Source organism: Narcine bancroftii, chromosome 4 (genome assembly GCF_036971445.1).
Source record: "Narcine bancroftii isolate sNarBan1 chromosome 4, sNarBan1.hap1, whole genome shotgun sequence".
Taxonomy (NCBI): domain Eukaryota; kingdom Metazoa; phylum Chordata; class Chondrichthyes; order Torpediniformes; family Narcinidae; genus Narcine; species Narcine bancroftii.
In genome coordinates, this window is record NC_091472.1 from 64,687,129 (window position 1) to 64,706,503 (window position 19,375).

General features: G+C 35.8%; 1 protein-coding gene across 2 annotated transcripts in view; it reads right to left on the reverse strand.

Annotated features, from left to right (window-relative positions):
* Positions 1 to 19,375, reverse strand: part of LOC138760636 (clathrin heavy chain linker domain-containing protein 1-like) — a 68,792-nt gene that overhangs the window by 18,512 nt on the left and 30,905 nt on the right. For both annotated transcript variants that reach the window (XM_069931452.1, XM_069931453.1), the window contains exon 6: positions 10,022 to 10,109. In XM_069931452.1, the coding sequence (XP_069787553.1) occupies positions 10,022 to 10,109 (88 nt within the window). The remainder of the gene's footprint in view (positions 1 to 10,021; positions 10,110 to 19,375) is intronic.

Sequence of the window (19,375 nt, forward strand, 5' to 3'; positions counted from 1 at the left end):
ACCTTCCCAAGCACCAACCATTCTCCATTTAACAACTTAACCCACACATCTCCTTTAAACTTCCATCCTCACTTTAAATGTATGTCCTCTAGTATGTGATATTTTTACCCTGAGAAATGCTTCTGATTGTCTACCCTGACTATGCCTCTCATAATTTTATAAATTTCTATCAGGTCTCCCCTCAGCTTTCAACGCTCCAGAGAAAACAACCAACATCTGTTTGACCTCTCCTTTCAGCTCATATCCTCTAAACCAGGTAGTATCCTGGAAATCTTTTCTCTTCTCTTTCCAAAGCCTCTATATCCCTCTTGTAATGGGCAGCCAGAATTATATAGTGCAGTTTAATTAAAGTTTTATATAGCTGCAATGTGACATCCTTATGTTTCTATACAATGCCCCAAGAAGGCAAGCATACCATATGTCTTCTTCATATGGTTACTTGCACAGTCATTTTCAATGAGCTATGGATCAGGACTGCCCCCCACATCTCACTCTGATCTCTCTGCACATCAATACTGTTAAGACTCCTGCCATTAATTGTATTTTTTCCCATTTCATTTGACCTCCCAAATTGAAACATCTCACACTTGTCTTGATTAAATTCCCTGTCATTTCCCTGCCCATATTTGAAACTCATCTATATCCTACTGTATTCTTTGATAATCCTCTACACTGCCCACTATTCCATCAATCTTTGTGTCATCTACAAATTTACTAACCCACCCACCTACCTTTTCATTCAAGTAATTTATACATTATAGATATATATATATATTACAAACAAGAGTCCAAATGCTAATTCCTGCAGAACACCACTGGTCACAGGCCTCCAGCCAGAATTTCACCCTTCCACTACTACCCTGTCTACTATGGGCAAACTACTTCCGAAATCAAATGATCAATTCACTATGGATTTGACGCATCTTTACCTCTGAATCAGCCTAACATGAGGGACCATGTCAAATGCCTTACTAAAGTCCACAAGGCAATATCCACTGCCCTACTCTCAATAACCAGTTTTGTTACCTCCTCAAAAATATAAATTAAATTTGTAAGATATGACTTGTCCCTCACAAAGCTGTGCTGATTGTCCCCAATCTGACCATGCCTTTCCAATAGATATAAATTATATCCAAAGCATCCTCTTTTATAATTTTCCTATTTTGATGTTAGTCTTTAGAGTCTAAAATTTCCTGGACTTTCCCAAAGTTCCTTGAACAAGAAAACAAAATTTTACAGTCCTATGATTTCTTACCTGTTGCTAATAAGGATATGCATTTCTTTGTCAAGGCCCTAGCATTCATCTCTGGCCTCTTTCAAAAGTCTGGGCTGTATACCTTAAGGCCCTGGGAACTCATTGACCTTAATGTTCCTCAAAAGACCAAGAACCACCATTTTCTTGATATCAAAATGTTGTGAACATATGCCTGCATGCATATAATGTCATCATGTATATATATAAAATATTGTGTGCTGTGGGGAACCATTTTTATAATAAAGAATGAATGAATCACTTCATCTCCATGATGGCTAGTATATACAACAGATTGGTAACGAGGATCGAAATGAACTTCCTCTATGCTCCAAACATCAAAGAAGATTTAAAGAGGAAACACAAGGCTACCACTCAGAGGAAGACAAGGCACTGGAAGTAATGTATATTCACAGATTAAAGGATAAGAACTCAGAAATCTACATCCATGTAAAAATCAACAATGAACCTCTTCGAATGGAGTTGGACCTAGGGGCAGTAGTGTCGTTGATGCCACTAAAGTTAAAAACACAACTATTACCTCACCTCACCATTAAAGAGTCCGACATGGTGTTAAAAACTGTCGCAGGGAACAAAGTCAATGTGTTTTGAAAATGTAAAGTAAACGTGGAATATAAAGGAAAGACACTGAAAAGATTGCCCCTCTATATCATTGACACCAAGGGGCTGGCGTTGTTAGGAAGAATCTGGTTATCACACATTCAACTAGATTGGATGGAAATGGGATCCATAATGAACACATGTCTGGAGGATGAAGTCAAGCCAAAACTGGAACAAATGCTTAAGAAGTATCAGAAAGTTTTTGAAAGAGGCCTGGGGAAAATCCAAGGAGTCCAGGCAAAGTGATACTTGAAATCAGGTGTTGAACCCAAGCTCAAGACCAGAACAGTACCGTTTGCAAAAAAGGGGAAGATTGAATTGGAACTTAACAGATTAGAACATGAAGGAATCCTGGAAATGCAGTGATTGGGCAGCTCCCATTGTGCTAGTACGAAAGGCCAATGGAGAAATCTGAATTTGTGGTGATTACAAAGTCACCGTTAATCAGGCTCTACAAATACATGAACATCCTTTGCCCATAGCGGAGGAATTATTTCAGAACCAGGATGGGGGAAAGAAATTCACAAAGCTGGACTATCCCAAGCATATTAGCAAATAGAATTGGATGATGCCTCAAATTAATATGTGGCAATCACTACTCATTTAGGGTTATTCACCTACACTGGAATGCCCTATTAGTGAGGCCACATTTAGAATACTGTGTGCAGTTCTGGTCACCCAGCAGCAGGAAAGATATCAATAAGATTGAAAGAGTACAGAGAAGATTTACTAATATGTTGCCTGGTCTTCAGGAGTTGAGTTACCAGGAAAGATTAAACAGGTTAAGGCTATACTCCTTGGAATGAAGGATGAGGAGTGTCTAGATAGAGGTTTATAAGATTATGAGGGGTATAGACAGAGTAGATATGAGTAAGATGCTTTGATTTAGATTGGAGGAGATAAATACATGAGTTCAAAGCTTTAGGCTGAAAGGGGAGAGGTATAAGGGGAAGATTAGGGGAATGTTTTTCATTCAGAGTCATGGGAGTGTGGAAGGAGCTGCTATCTGATGTTGTGAATGCAGATTCAATCTTGAGTTTTAAAAATAAATTAAATAAATACGAGAGGTCTGGAGGGTTATGGAATGAGGGAAGGTCAATGGGACTAGCTAGTTTTATTGTTTGGCACAGACCAGAAGGATCAAATGGCTTGTTTTTATGTGCTATAATGTTCTATGGTTTATATAGAATATCAGTGGCCCTGGCAAAATTTCAAGCGGTCATAGACAAATTATTGCATGGCATAAATGGAGGATACTACCTCAATGACATCATAATTACAGGTCGAGATGACTCAGAGCACCTAACTTAGAAAGGGTCCTAAATCGTTTGCAATAAACAAACATCCTTCTGCGCCAGGACAAGTGTATATTTATGGTACCTTCCGTAACATATTTTGGCTTTACAATTAATAGTGAAAGAGTCTGAATGGATACCGCAGGTAATGAAGCTGTCTGCAGAGCACCCTACCCAACAAATCAAGCCGAATTACAGTCATTCCTGGGTTTGGTTAACTATTATTGGAAGCACATTCCAAATATTTTAACGCTGTGCAGCCCGCTGAATCAATTGTTAAGAAAAGAACAGAAATGGTGCTGGAATGAAGTCTAGTAAGGTGGTCAATCATTTGAAAGAACTACCAATGCTAAGTGACAATGTTCTTGTCCAGTATGACCCAGAAAAGGAAATGACCCTTGCAGTGAATGCTTTTCCAGTGGGTTTAGGAGTGGAGTTGGGAGGGGAACAACTGGTGCATTATGCTTCCCAGTCTCTGATGGCTTGTGAACGTAATTATGCACAAATGGAAAAAGAAGGGCTTACCATAATATTTGGTGTCAAACTATTCCACCAATACTTTTATGGTAGAAAGTTTACCTTAGCAACAGACAACAAACCACTGAGATTGATTCTCGGCCCTAAAAAGGGGATACCAGTGCTAGCTGCAACAAGAATTCAAAGGTGGGCCATGTAGCTTGCCACATGATTACAATTTGAAACATAAACAAGCAACACAAAATGGCTATGTTGATGCCCTATCTCGTTTTTTAATTTTTTTTAATTTTTGCACTATGAGTCATATCAATAACAACATCCATAAATGATCATCAATATATACATAGTGACATCTTTTCTTTTCCCTCACTTCCTCTCTCCCCTTCCCCACCCTCATCAAAAATCAATAAACGATAAAAGCACGAAAAACAAAGAAATAACAAAAAAAAAGGAAAAAAATTGTTTCATTTACTTTCACATATTTAAATCTTATTGTGCTCATAATTATGTTGTTTTACGAGATGGAGGTTTGTGGTCGGCATTCTCTGACATATTTTATGACTGGTTCCCAAATTTGTTCAAATAATGTACACTTGTCTTTCAGATTTCAGATTGTATGAATTTTTTTCTAATGAAATGCACTTGTTTATTTCTGTAAACCACTGTTGTATTTTAAGGTTTGTTTCCAATTTTCAGGTTGTCATAATACATTTTTTTGGCTACTGCTAGTGCTATCACAATACATTTTATTTGGGCTTTGTCTAATTTTAGTCCTAATTTTTTGTCTTATATATATTATTTAAGAGAATTTTTTGGATATTTTGGTATATTATTTTTTCTGATTTTGTTTAATATTAGGTTTAGATCTTCCCAGAAAGTTTTTACTTTCAAACATGTCCACATTGCATGTAATGTTGATCCAATCTCTTTTTTGCAATGAAAACATCTATCTAATGCTGTTGGGTGCCATTCTTTTAATTTCTGAGGAGTAATATAGAATCTGTGTAGCCAGTTATACTGAATCATACATAATCTACTATTTATCGTGTTCCTCATTGTTCCTATACCTAATGTCTCCCATGTTTCGTTCTTTATCTCTATGTTTAAATCTTTTTCCCAACTTTGTTTCGGTTTATTCTTTATTTCATCTTCTTCTTTATATTGTAATTTAATGTACATGTTTGTAATAATTTTTAAAATTATCATTGTGTCTGTGATTAAATATTCATAGTTGGTACTTTCTGGTAATCTCAAGCTATTTCCCAATATATATTTTAGATAAGTTTTCAATTGGCAATATGTAAATATTGTACTTTGTGTTATTCCATACTTATCTTTTAATTGCTCAAATATTAATAAATTATTTCCCAAAAAGCATTCTTTTATTTTCTTGATTCCTTTTCTATCCCATTCCTTGAAAAATAAATTGTCTATTGTAAAGGGGATTAATGGGTTTTGTTTTAATATCATTTTTGGTATTTGATAATTTATCCTTTTTCTCAGGTGTATTTTTTTTCATAATTTAATTATGTGAATTGTTATATTGAACCAATTTTTCATCCCATTTATGAAGTATGTGTTCTGGGATATTTTCTCCAAATTTGTCTAATTCTATCTTAGTCCAGTCAGTTTTTCTCCTCTCTGATAAAAATATGATAAGTACCTTAATTGTGCCGCCCTGTAGTAATTTTTGAAGTTTGGTAGCTATAACCCTCTTTGTTTGTAACTCCATGTTAATTTTTCTAGCGCTATTCTTGATTTCTTACCTTTCCATAAAAATTTCCTTACTATTTTATTCAGTTTAGCAAAAAATTTCTCTGCCAGGGGGGTTGGTAACGTTTGGAATAGATATTGCACTCATGGGAACACATTCATCTTAATACAGTTTACTCTTCCGATTAAAGTTAACGGTAGTTCTTTCCAATTCTCTAGATCTTCCTCTATTTTTTTAATTAATGGTTTATAATTTAATTTTTATAAATGTTTTAGGTTGTTATCTATTTTGATACCAAGGTAACATATCACCTGTGATTGCCATTTGAAAAGGGTATTTTTTTTTTAAATATAAATGGATATGTATCAGATCACTTTAAATTAAGCAGGTCAACAAGACAGGGATGCCCATTATCCCCTTCACTGTTTGCTTTGGTTATTAAATCACTAGCCAAGTTGATAAGGAAGGAAATTATGATAATAATTATAAATAAATTAATTAAAATAAAAGAGAAAGAATATAAAATCAGCCTATTTGCAGATGACATCATAGTATATTTAACAGAACCTGATAAGTCAATTAAAAAATGACATATGAAATTGAAAGAATATGGAGAGATATCAGGGTACAAGATTAGCACCAATAAAAGTGAAGTGATGTCAATGACTAAAATTGATTACTTAGAATTTTTAAAAAAATACCCTTTTCAGATGCCCTCTCTCGTTTACGTAAGACTGAACAGAAAGACAAGATAATTAAATGGGTGGCGGGGGCCTACAGCTATTAATCAAGAGCAACTTAATTCCATACCAATCGCAGCAAAGACAATCAGCAAAGTATGGAAAGAAGCTACACTGTCAAAGGTCCTATATTTCACATTAAATGGATGGCCAAAGCACGAAGCTGTCCCTCCCAAATTGTAACCTTATTCTATACGATGTAATGACTTATCAATTGTAGAAGGTCGTTTATTGTGGGGGACCAGGACAATCATTCCTTCGATATGGCAGGCTGCCATATTATCAGAGCTCCACAACAACAACCCATGGATGGTTTGAATGAAAGCTTTGGCAAGCATGTGTGTCTGGTGGTGATATTGAACAAACGGTAAGATGTTGCATTTATCAGGAGATATAACTCAAAGGACCACAAGCGGCAGTTAACCAATGGAAATGACCATCGTGACCATGGCACAGGATTCACGTAGATTTCGCTTGTCCCTTTATGGGAGAGAACTTCCTTATAGTTGTCGATGCACACACTAAATGGCCAGTAGTGTCACACATGAAAACAACAAACCAAACGATTGAAAGACTACATCATTGGATTATCTATAGAATTAGTCTCCGATAATGGACCATAGTTTGTATCTGATGCTTTTAAGGTGTTCCTATGCAATAACAATATACAACACATCTTATCAGTGCCCTACCACCCAAGCACGAATGGGGAAATGGAACATTTCATGCAGACTTTTCAAAAGGCCATGAAAACCAAGAAATCCCTAAACATATCATGGAATCACAAACTTGCAGATTTCCTAATAGCCTACAGAAACACACGACACTCTACTACCAAACAAACACCAGCAGAATTGGTGTTTAGGTGAAATCTAAGGACAAAACTTTCCACTGTGCACATAAACATCAGACTTTGTACAGAACAATCCATGTCTCAATCCATGTCTCCAAGTAAACCTACCATATCTCTGGAAGTAAGAGAACAAGTACAGGTGTGGGACTACTAGGACAATAGGAAGTCATGGATTAAAGGTGTTTCTTAAAAAAAAACAGTCCCTGTTCTTATTCCATGCTGGTGGGAACTAAAATATGGAAACGCTGTATCGACCAGTTAAGAGCAGTGGATGATCCAATGGCCACACCCACTGCTCACGACCCTGATGAATTTCCATTGTGGGTTCCTTCAATTAACAATGTTCCAGAAATATCTTCCGAATTTGATACCGCCTTGATGTCTACTGCTCAGCAGAGAAGTCCGACACTATGTTCGGCTCAGCAGAGCAGCCCTACACAACATCTGATTGGGGCTCACCAAAGACAAAGTTCACAGTCCCTACCGCTAACCAAGGAGGAGGTACTGCCCAAAAAGGAAGAGTCTGAAGAAGTCGCAAAGTCTCCTGGCAGATTCTACCTCACTAAGAAGATCAAGAAGGGAAAGACATCCTCCAGAACGCCTAAGGGATTATGTTCAGTGACTTGGCTGCTTAACACTTATGTTGTAATGTAATTCACACCATTAGTCCATGTATACCACATAGTTATCATAGTTAGTATGTAGTGCCTATAGAATATTTTCACGAAGCATTTATCTTTTTGAGGGGGGGGGGGAGAGAGAAAGAGTGTTGTGAATATATGCCTGCATGTGTTTAGCGTCATCATGTATGATGGGGAACTATTTTAGTTTAGTAATAAAAATGAATGAAGCATCATGTCTCTGTTTGCTAGGGTATTTCTATCTCTAGAAATTACAACATAAAATGCCCTAATTAACTAGCATTCTCCACACTGCTCTCACTATTCTCCATGTCCTTCTCTCTGGTGAATACCAACTCAAGGTACTCATTTTTTACCTCACCAACTTCCTCTGACTCAAAGCATAAATTCCTTTTTGTCTTGAAGTGACTCTCAAAACACTTTCAATCTCAATAAAGGGTTCTGAACCAAAATGTTGACCATTCTTTTTCTCCCACTGATGATGCTCTGAAAGAGTATATAGATATGTTTTTGTGGGAGATAAATTGGGAAAGGTTTGTTAGAGTAGGTCACATACAAACACTTTAAAACAGATCTTATTTGAAATACTGAAGCTCTGACCCATGCTAGACATGTCATAGCTAACACCTTTTGCAAGACCTTTGAAGAGTGCGCAAGAGACTTCACTAATGGATTGTTGTTTACAAAAGACAACAGATGAAAGAGCATGTTCGAGCCCCTTCTGTCTGGAAGAGAGCTTGCTGTTCTAAGAGGGTCATGTTGTTTTGCAAGCAGAGAGAGTCAAACAGGCTTTTGCTCAGAGAGAGAGAGAGAGAGAGAGAGAGAGAGAGAGAGAGAGAGAGAGAGATCGCTTGTACAGCATTACAGACAGCAGACAGCAGCTGGGGCTGGGACTGGAACAGGACAAGCTGGCAAGCTTGTGGAAAGCTCCATTTTGGAAGATGGCCTGACCAAAGTCCTTGTGGTTCATGCAAGAGGCTGTCTAATGTTTCACTTGGAATAAGGGAAACAGAAAGGAACTCTGTGGTGACCTGAAAGAAAGAGGTTATCATCTGGAGAACCCTGAAGGGGCAAGTTTCTTCAGCAAGACACTGAAGTGGATGATGGAAGTAAATGAACAACAAATCTCTCTCTGAAAACCGACAAGAACCTTCCTGCGCGGTAACCATTTACCTTTCAAGCACCAAATCCTGGTGAACTTTATAAATGTTAAATTCTGTGCACAGTACAAGAATTGCCTGCAACCAGTGGACTTGGAGGAATGAGAAGTGAGGTTGGACTGTGAACCAAAGAACTTTTCTGAACTTACATACACGTGCGCTTAGAATTAGAAGGGGGTTAAGTTAGGTTAAGTAAGTCAATAGAGTCTAGATAAAGTGTGATTTTGTTTTCATGTTTAAAGATAATTAAAAGCAACTTTTGTTTAAGTAACCATTTGTCTTTGTGAATATCTATTCCTGCAGCGTTTTGGGGTCCTTTGGGCTCGTAACAATGCTCAATTCATTAAGTTCCTCCAAGATTGTTTTTTGTTTCCTCTTCTGTCCTTGAGTAGTCCTATGCTTTCCCTAGTTATCCCCTTGTTTTTAATGCAAGTATAAAATGCATTGGGATCCTCCTAAATCCTACTTGGAAAGGACATTGAATAGCCTCTTTTGGCCTTCATATTGCCTTGCTTGTGCTCTTTCTTGCCTTCTTTAGAACTTGATTATCCAGTATCTTCTTTCCAATGAATTCTAACCCCCAGGAAGCACATTATTCACTGAAAATAATTATATTGGTTTGACAACTTGTACAAATTACTCAATATCCAAGTCACATTGGCCAATGGAGAAAGAATGAGATAATATTACCATTGTTTTATATGGCTTCGATTTGAAACCGATTGATTCAAGACTGCAATGAATGATAAAGAAATGGCAGAATGAGTAAATAAGCACTTTATAAGCATTTTCATTGTAAAGAAAGGTATAAGGAACTTAGAAAGTTGAGTGCCACAATTTAGTGCAATCATGATAAATAAATAGAATTAATGGTAATACAAATAATTGGGGGAAAAAAATTTAGGCAAATGTTCAAGACCTGAAGAATCAATTTCACTATTACCCAATCATCATATCAATCTTCATCCAAGGAAAAAGTAAACAATCACAGAATGAATGAATCATTAGCACCTATAAATATTAAATTATTCCCCTTGGTGATTACCTTGAGTGACTACCCTTTAAGTGCTCTTGCATGCTCCCACATCTCTACGAAGTCCACATTGAGAGACAGCAGCACACAAGGTGAATAGTTGCCTGGAATCTCAATATAGCTTTTTCTTGTTCTTAAACATCTCAAAGTTATCTGAATAAACAATCCAGTGACAAACAGTAAATCTCTGAGATACATGTAACATTCATGATACCCAGATTGTATCTTATCTCACCTCTCAACATATTCCAATAAATATGCAGCTTCACCAATATTGCTAGGATCATCATCATTGAATACTTCAGGCCAAACACTATTAACCTCTGCATCAAAGTAAAATATATTGATTAATGATGGAATATACAGCAATACATTATTTCATGTCATTTAGTCTGTTAAACTTCAGATAATGAGAGAAATACTCTGTGCTGCACCAAGCAAGTTCATAGCTCATCAACACACCATGAAATTCTCATGTCCAGCTCATTAGATGGAGGATTTTAGATCCTTGTGACCAATCAAGTAAGATGTTGAACTTAAGAATATCACAATTAATCCACTCTTATTCCTATGAAACAAAAAGATCCAATTAACACTTCCTATAATATTAAAGATGTAAAGTCTGGATTTGATAAGATGTGGGGCTCATTCATGGATTATTATCATAATCTAAGAATTTAAGTGGTGTGGATGCTCTGGGGATTCCCTGTCTTGTGTCTGGGCTGTTATTCGAATCATATTCACAATATATACAGATAACCTTGTTTAGAGGGAGGGGTAGATTAGTAGGGATAACTTTTTTTCCTTTTAATTATTAAGGCAAATAAATAAAGTAGGATTTAACTACAGATTACAGATCATATCACATAACAACATGATCACATCAGAAAAAATATATAAAATTATATAAGGAAATTTCATGTGTATTATTCATATATTTTTGTATTCAATATTATTTTTGGACATAGTATGATTTATGTTTTAATTGCTTAATTATTATAATTATAGAATTTGATGTCCTGAATAAGTTATGTAATAATTATGATTATGCTTCTAATTTACAATTGATATATATGTATATGACATGATTTGATTTATGTTATCATTAGTATAACTTGTATAAAGGGTTTTTGTTAAACTCAATAAAAATATTTTAAAAAGAAAAGAAACACTTCCAATTATTCTAATTTATGAGTGAAGTGCTTAAAATGTTTCCAGATGGTAGAATTTCTATGTTCTTAATGATTAATGACATGTACAGACAGACCCAAGCTTACTCAGGCACATATGGATCAGGAAATTAAAATTTCCCTGCATATCTGATCCAGGCATAAGTTATGCTCAAGTATACATTTAATTACAAAATTAAATTTTGTTTAAATTTGTGCACACATAAATCCTCTTCAAATCAGTGCAAATAGGAAGAATTTCATAATTATTTTTGGACTGAAAATTATTTTTTGTATACATTTGTGGTTTAGTAATAGAATTGAAAAAAAATTACCCAAAATATATTACAAAAGTCATTTTCAAACAAAAGTTCTTCCACATAATAGCAGTTACTTAATTTAAATCATTCAACAAACCAATTCATTTATCAATTTTATTGATACATAATAATGAGTATCTTAGTACTTTGAAACAAAATCAAAAATATAATAAAACTCCATGAGACAGAAGTTCAAAAATCCAGATATCAGAAATCCAGACCAAATGAGAATCCAGATTTTACGAAAATCTATGCACAGCGGCAACAAGCAAACATTTCATGCTTACATATTTGTTGTGTTGACTTTATTTTTCTTTAAATTTCTCATTTTGATAAATGAAACATGCTGTATTTGCTAATAAATAAATGATTAAAAGGTACCTCTTCATCTCTTCTTTATTCCTCCTTAAATTTGAATTTTAAAAGTACTGCCTGAGGATCCAGAAAATCTGGACCAACCAAATCCCCAAGTAATCTGGATTTTTGACTTTTACTGTATATTAGCTACTGCATTTTAAATGGATATTTTTTTGTGAAAATTTTATTTAAAATTTTTAATATTACAAAGAGAGAAAATACAAAGCCACAAAAATACAAAGTAAAAAAAGAACAAAACATAAAACAAGGATAGGAATAGTATCCCCCCCCCACCCTCCCCATCCTCATTCCACCAACTACACTACCATAACTCTCACCCTCAAACCTCGGAGCCTTCGAAAAAAATTAAACATTTAAAATCAAATAATCAATGTGCCAACTCTTTACACAACTTTTACTTAAGATCAATAGCCATACAATCCAAACATTTTAACAAAATAGGAATAATTATTTCGCAAAGATAACCCCAAAGTTATGCTTTCCAAATATAAACACAATTGCAATTCATTATGCCATCTTTGTATATTCAATTCCACATCATTTTTACAAGTAATCGCTATACATTTTCTTGCAACCGCTAACGCTAACCGCAAAAATGCCAATTGTGACTCATCAGCCAAATCCCAAATAACAACATTCATAGTACACGATTCTTTATCCAGACATCTAAAATCCGGAAAGCTCCAAAATCCGGCAAGTGGGGACCAGCAGTCAGGGGAGGCGGTCGAGGGACTGGCGGTCGGGGGTGGTGTCCGGGCGGCCAAGGGACCGGCGGTCAGGGGTAATTTCTGGGCAGCCGAGGAACCGGCCCACTGGCTGGTCAATGTGGCAGGCACCAACAGATTTCTTTAGGCAGTCCTTGTACCTCTTCTTTGGTGCACCTCTGTCTCGGTGGCCAGTGGAGAGCTCGCCATAGAACACGATCTTTGGGAAGGCGATGGTCCTCCATTCTGGAGACGTGACCCACCCAGCGCAGTTGGGTCTTCAGCAGCGTGGATTCGATGCTTGCGGACTCTGCCAGCTCGAGTACTTCAATGTTGGTGATGAAGTCATTCCAATGAATGTTGAGGATGGAGCGGAGACAGCACTGATGGAAGCGTTCTAGGAGTTGTAGGTGATGCCGGTAGAGGACCCATGATTCGGAGCCGAATAGGACCGTGGGTATGAGGCGCCTGCAAGCTCACACCAAGACACAAGAGCGACTTGTCCGTGAACTACTCTTTGCAGATGATGCCGCTTTAGTTGCCCATTCAGAGCCAGCTCTCCAGCGCATGACATCCTGTTTTGCAGAAACTGCCAAAATGTTTGGCCTGGAAGTCAGCCTGAAGAAAATTGAGGTCCTCCATCAGCCAGCTCCCCACCATGACTACCAGACCCCCCTCATCTCCATCGGGCACACAGAACTCAAAATGGTCAACCAGTTTACTGTATCTAACATTAATCAATTTGGTAACACTATCAATACACATATTTGACCATTCCTCCCAAGACATTTCAATATCTAAATCTTTGTCCCCCTTCTCTTTTGCCTTATATAACCCAACTTTATCCATCTTTTCTTGCAGCAACCTATACATATCTGATATAAATCCTTTCATTTCTTTTTCTACCATTAGAATCTCAAATTTAGATTGATTTGGTAAAATTAAATCCTTACCAAATTGTACTCGCAAAAAATCCCAAACTTGATAATAAGTAAAATCACAATTAGCAGAAATATCAAATTTCTCTCATAATCTATTAAATGTATAAAATTTACCCACCTCAAAACAATCTTGTATATTAATAATTCCTTTAATTTCCCAATTTTCAAATAAGGATTATCCAAAGTAAACAGAATTAATTTATTCTGATACAACGGTGACTTAATTGAAATTTTCCCTTTAGAACCTGTAAGCTGATCCTCCTTATACCAAATATCCAATATATGTCTTAATACTGGCAATTTATATTTTTGTAACAATAAAGGATTCCATCTATAAATAAATTGACTCATTTTTTTTTCAGCAATCTGATCCAATTCAACTTTAGGCCAAACAGGTTGTTGCTGAGCATCAAACAATCTATTAATAAATTTCAACTGTACCACCTCATAATAATTTTGAAAATGTGGTAGTTGAAGTCCTCCCCATTTATATTGCCATGTTAATTTATGCATAGAAACCTTAGATAATTTACCCTTCCATAAAAATAACTGAATTACTTTATTCAATTATTTTTAAGAAAAATTTCAGTATCATACATGGAATAGATTGAAAAAGATATTGTACATGAAGATAAATATTCATTTTTATACAATTTACCCTCCCAATTAAAGTTAATGACAAATCCTTCCATTTCTGTAAATCCATTTTAATCTTATTCAACAAAGATATATAATTCAAAGTATATAAATCCTGATATTCTCTATTAACTACAACTCCCAAGTATTTAATCTTATTAGACCATTTAAATTTAGTAATCTGTCTACAATTTAAATAATCCTCAACTGATATTGGAAATATTTCACTCTTCTCCAAATTAACTCTGGTGAGCCTTGCTGTACTAACATTGGCTGTGCATTATTACTACTGTTAAGGACACTCCCCTTGGGTATAACTGTGTATGCACCTATTGTCTTTCATTATTGTACCATGAGTTTCTGCTAATAAAAACCATGATTATTGTTTGACCACATCATCTTTGTCTACTTCATCAACTGGCACTTCAGTACCATACTGATTTATTAAATTTTGCAACACCCTCTAAGATTCTTTAGGATATGTTAGATATATTAAAACATCATCAGCAAACAAATTAATCTTATATTCTTGTTCACCTAATTTAATATCCAAATTCTGCCTAATAGCTTGAGCTAAGGGTTCTATTACCAAAGCAAACAATGCTGGTGAAAGAGGACAACCTTGTCTAGATGATCGAGATAAAGTAAAAGCTGATGAAGTCAAATCATTCGTCATTATTTGTGCTGTAGGATGAGTATATAAAGCTTTAATCCAAGTAGTAAAAAATCATCCAAATTGAAATTTCTCTAAAACCTTAAATAAAAATTTCCACTCAACACTATCAAAAGCCTTTTCCGCGTCCAATGCCACTATCATAGGTTGATTAACTTGTTGTCTAGCAACATTAATTATAGAAATCAATTTAGTAATATTTAGTAATTTAGTAATATTATCAATTGAGTAACGACCTTTTATAAATCCAGCCTGATCAATATATACTAATTTTGGCAAATAATTAGCCAATCCATTCACTAATACTTTCGCAACCATATAACCATATAACCGTTTACAGCACGGAAACAGGCCATGTCGGCCCTTCAAGTCCGTACCGGTTCACTTGAACAACTCCACTAGCTCCTCCACAAACTCCTGAGGAAGTAGAGGCTTTCTTCATGATGCCATTGGTGTGTTGGTCCCAGGAAAGATCTGCCAAGATAGTGAATCCCAAGAACCTACATTTGCTCATCCTCTCTACCTCTGATCCCCCATGATGAATTTTTAATCGTAGATTCTTCCTGCAGCATTTCTATTACCCCTTACTGAACTAATAAAAGGATCCGATACATCCGTGACCAGAAAACCATTAACATCAATCCATAACATTTATTTTGTGACCTTTTCAACCATTGACTGTGGAAATAATGGTTGGAAGGCGTTCACCCTTTTTTCCACATATTCCTATCTTGTTTGCAAACCCCATAATAAGAATGTCAAGTTTTGATTTTGCCCCGCTGCACACCAAGATATTGTACTTCTACACCGACATAGGTTTCTGTTCACCCATCTGACTTATGAGACTCATTGCATTGAGGTACACAACAATAATAGTTTTTTTCCAGTGTTCTGCAACATCTATTTGTTCTGAATTCCAAGCATTGTTGTTAATTTCCTCCCTTCTGAATCTCCACTGTTTCTCATGCCTGTGTGCAACAATCTTATAATCTACATTTAACAATGATATTGGTCGATAAGAAGACACTTTTAATGGATCTCTATCTTTCTTTGGAATAACAGTAATCAATGCCCTCGAAAACTATTCTGGAAATGAACTCAACTCCATTGCCTGTTTCAATACTTCCACATAGACCGGAAACAACAAATCATTGAATTCTTTATAAAATTCTGCTGTAAACCGATCTTCACCCAGGATCTTTCCTCCTGGCATTGATTGTAACGCTTCTTTTAGTTCCAATTCAGTGAAAGGACTATTTAAATCATTAATATCCTTCCCGGACAATTTCAAATTAGCTAAAAACAAATCAATTTGCTCAGTATTTTGTATACTTTCAGATGTATAAAGTTCATTATAAAACCTAAAAAATTCCCCATTAATTTCTTGAGGTTTATAAGTAATCCCAAAATCTTTCCCAATTGCATTAATCGCTCTTGACGCTTGTTCGGTTTTTAATTGCCAAGCCAAAACCTTATGTGCTCTTTCACCTAACTCATAATAACACTGCTTTGATCTTTGAATCATTTTTTCATATTTATATGATTGCAAAACATTATACCATAATTTTAACCTGGATAAATGTATCTTATTATCTTGAGTAGAATTCCTATGAAATTCTTTTTCTAACCTTTCAATTTCTTTTTCTAAATTCTGACTTTTAATCAAATATTGTTTTTTAATTCAAGCTGTGTAACTAATAATCTGACCTCTCAAATATGCTTATAAAGCATCCATAAAATAAACTTACTCTGAATTGATTCTTGATTCATTTGTAAATAAAAAAAGTAATTTGTTCTCTAATATATTTGATAAACTCAGGTCTTTTCAAAAGCATCTCATTAAATCTCCAACAATAAGTATTTCCTACCTTCTCAGTACCTAAACAAGAGAACAACAACGAATGATCAGATAATATTCTACTTTTATATTCAGCCTGTGTAAATCTACCTTGCAATTGAGCTGAAACAAAAAATAAGTCAATTCTAGAAAATAAATTATGCCGTGGAGAATAAAAAGAATAATCTTTTTCAGTAGGATTCAATCTTCTCCATATTTCTACCAAATTTAAATCTTTCATTCCCTCAATAATTCTCTTTGCCATTTTAGTTCTCTTTAAATTCTTTAAATCTAACAAAGGATCTAAGCAACAATTAAAGTCACCTCCTACTAAAATATTTCCATTCGATTGATACAAATTTTAAAAAGTGTCTGTAATAAATGTTTCATCGTCCTCATTTGGTGCTTAAACATTCATCAAAGTCCAAGCTTTCGAGAAAATTTTACAATTCACCACCAAAATCCTACCAGCATTAACAAAAAAAATCCAAAATAAATGGTACTTTCTCATTTACCAAAATAGCTACTCCCCTTGCCTTAGAATTAAAAGATGAAGCAATCACATATCCTACCCAATCTCTTTTCAATTTCAAATGTTCCCTCTCAGTTAAATGAGTTTCTTGCAAAAATGCTACATCCACCTTAAACTTTTTAAATATAATCCAATACTCGTTTCCGTTTTATCGGATGATTTAAACCCTTAACATTAAACATTGTAAAATTCAAATTATTCATGATCTCCTATAGAGTGGCATTTAACAAAATTTACAGTTACAATTAAAACCGGCTCCTCCTAACACTACTAAAAATCCCCAAAAGAGAAAAAAAACCTCCCCCCTCTCTTATTAACTAACCTAACAAACAAAAAATTTCCCTTCCTCCCCACCCAAACTGCAAAGCAGTACCTCCCTCGTCGACTGGGTGTGGTCGATAACACTAATGGCAGATGACTTCGAATTCGGCAGGGTCATCTACCTGTCCCCGGAAAGACTTATAAAATTATTGTCCAGACTGCTTTATAATATCTTCCGCCACATCAATCAACTGTAACATCTCCATCTTCTGTAGTTCGGTCTCCTTTCCATTCTTGACCTTAGGAACATTGACTGCTGGCTTCTTGGAAAGATCAAAACTCAACTTGTTATCTGGTAAAGAATTAGCAAAAGTTAAAGCATCCTGAGCTTTTTTGAAAAATTGAAATTGAGATGGCCTATAAAACACTTTCAAAACAACAGGATATCTAAATATTGCCCAATAACCCTGTTTCCACAATACTGTTTTAGCTTGATTAAATTCCTTATGGTGCTGTATAACCTCCCGACTTAAATCCGCATTAAAAAAAACTATTACCTTGAACCATTATTGGATTCTGATCAACTCGAGCTTTCTGCACAGCGAGATGCAAAATCGTCTCACGATCCTGATATCTTAAACATCTAATTAAAACTGCTCTTGGAGGTTGACCTGAAAAGGTTTTCTTCTTAACCCTCGATGAGCCCTATCCAATTCCAATCCATCAGGAAACGCTTCCGCCCCCAATATTTCTGGAATCCATTTATGAATAAATTTTGTAGGATCTTGACCTTCAAAGTCCTCTGGAAGTCGAATTATCTTTATATTATTCCTTGGACTTTGATTTTCCAAAGAGTCAATTTTTTGCATGAACAAATTCTTTTGCATATCCCATCCAGATGCTGATTCTTCCACTTGATCCATTCTATCTTCTACATTTTTACATCTTTCCTGCATTTCATCCATTGCAATCAAACATTTATTGAGATCTTCTTTCATAGCTGCAATTTCTCCATGAACATCAGATATTTTACTTTTCACATCCACAAATTGTCCATCAACATTATGAAAACCAGTAGTTATATAAGTCATAATGTTTTCATTCTGTTTTGTTAACTCCTCAAACATTGTAACCACATCAGGTCCAGGTGAAGGATTTGAAGTAGGTGAAATAATAGATTTAAAAGAAGAAGCCATTTTTGTAGTTCTGGGCCTACTTGCCATTGCTTCAGCTGTCATCAATAACAGCTCTTGATCTTCTTCATCCAGATATTCAATTTGTTCTTCTTCATCATCTTCAGGTACTAAAATATCTTCTTTAGTCGCCATGCTGTGTGTTTGGACCCTATCCAATGGGCCGACATCGTCAGCTCGACGTGGAGCAGGTTCCCCCGCAGCACGAAATTGATCCAGGACCTCACGGAAGCGCGACAACGGCCACATGCTCGTTGCATAATAGTGGGCACACGCAGGTACGTCGGAATGCGTTAAAGTGCTACTTACAGCGCTATCTTGCCCACTCCTCTGTGCGACCCCGCTCGGCTCAACCCCCCCCCCCCCCACCCACGCTGACGGCGCTGCTTCCACGAGCGCCCTGGCTGACGTCAGCACCATCCTTAAATCGGTCGAATCCCCAGAGACGTCGATCTTCTTTCAAGTTGATCCAGAGACATCCTCTGTGGCTTGGGTTCCATTCTTAATCGATTCTGGTGCTTCACCTGGTCAGTAGGCCCAGATTTTTCACTTTTTCCAACAACTTTAATAACTAATTTCTTCTGCTTCTGATCTTTTTCTTTCTTCATTTCTTGCAGCCCCAACACTTAATAATGTATCTAATGAACTTTTTAAACTTTTAAACAATTTATATAACTTAGGCATTGATTAGTCCTTCCAGGGAGAGACAGAACCCACGTCTTGGTTCTACGCCATCTTGCCACGCCCCCCCTTTTAAATGGAATTTAATAATATACTCAACAGATAGTTAAATAAAATAATGACATGGGCTTGAGGGAATATGTTAGCATTGACAAAAATTGTATGAATTAACAGATAAATTTCAAGATAATGGACTATTACCTGTGAAATAATAGGCCCTTTAGCTCACGTGTCTGTGCCAGACACATGTCTAAATCAAATTAA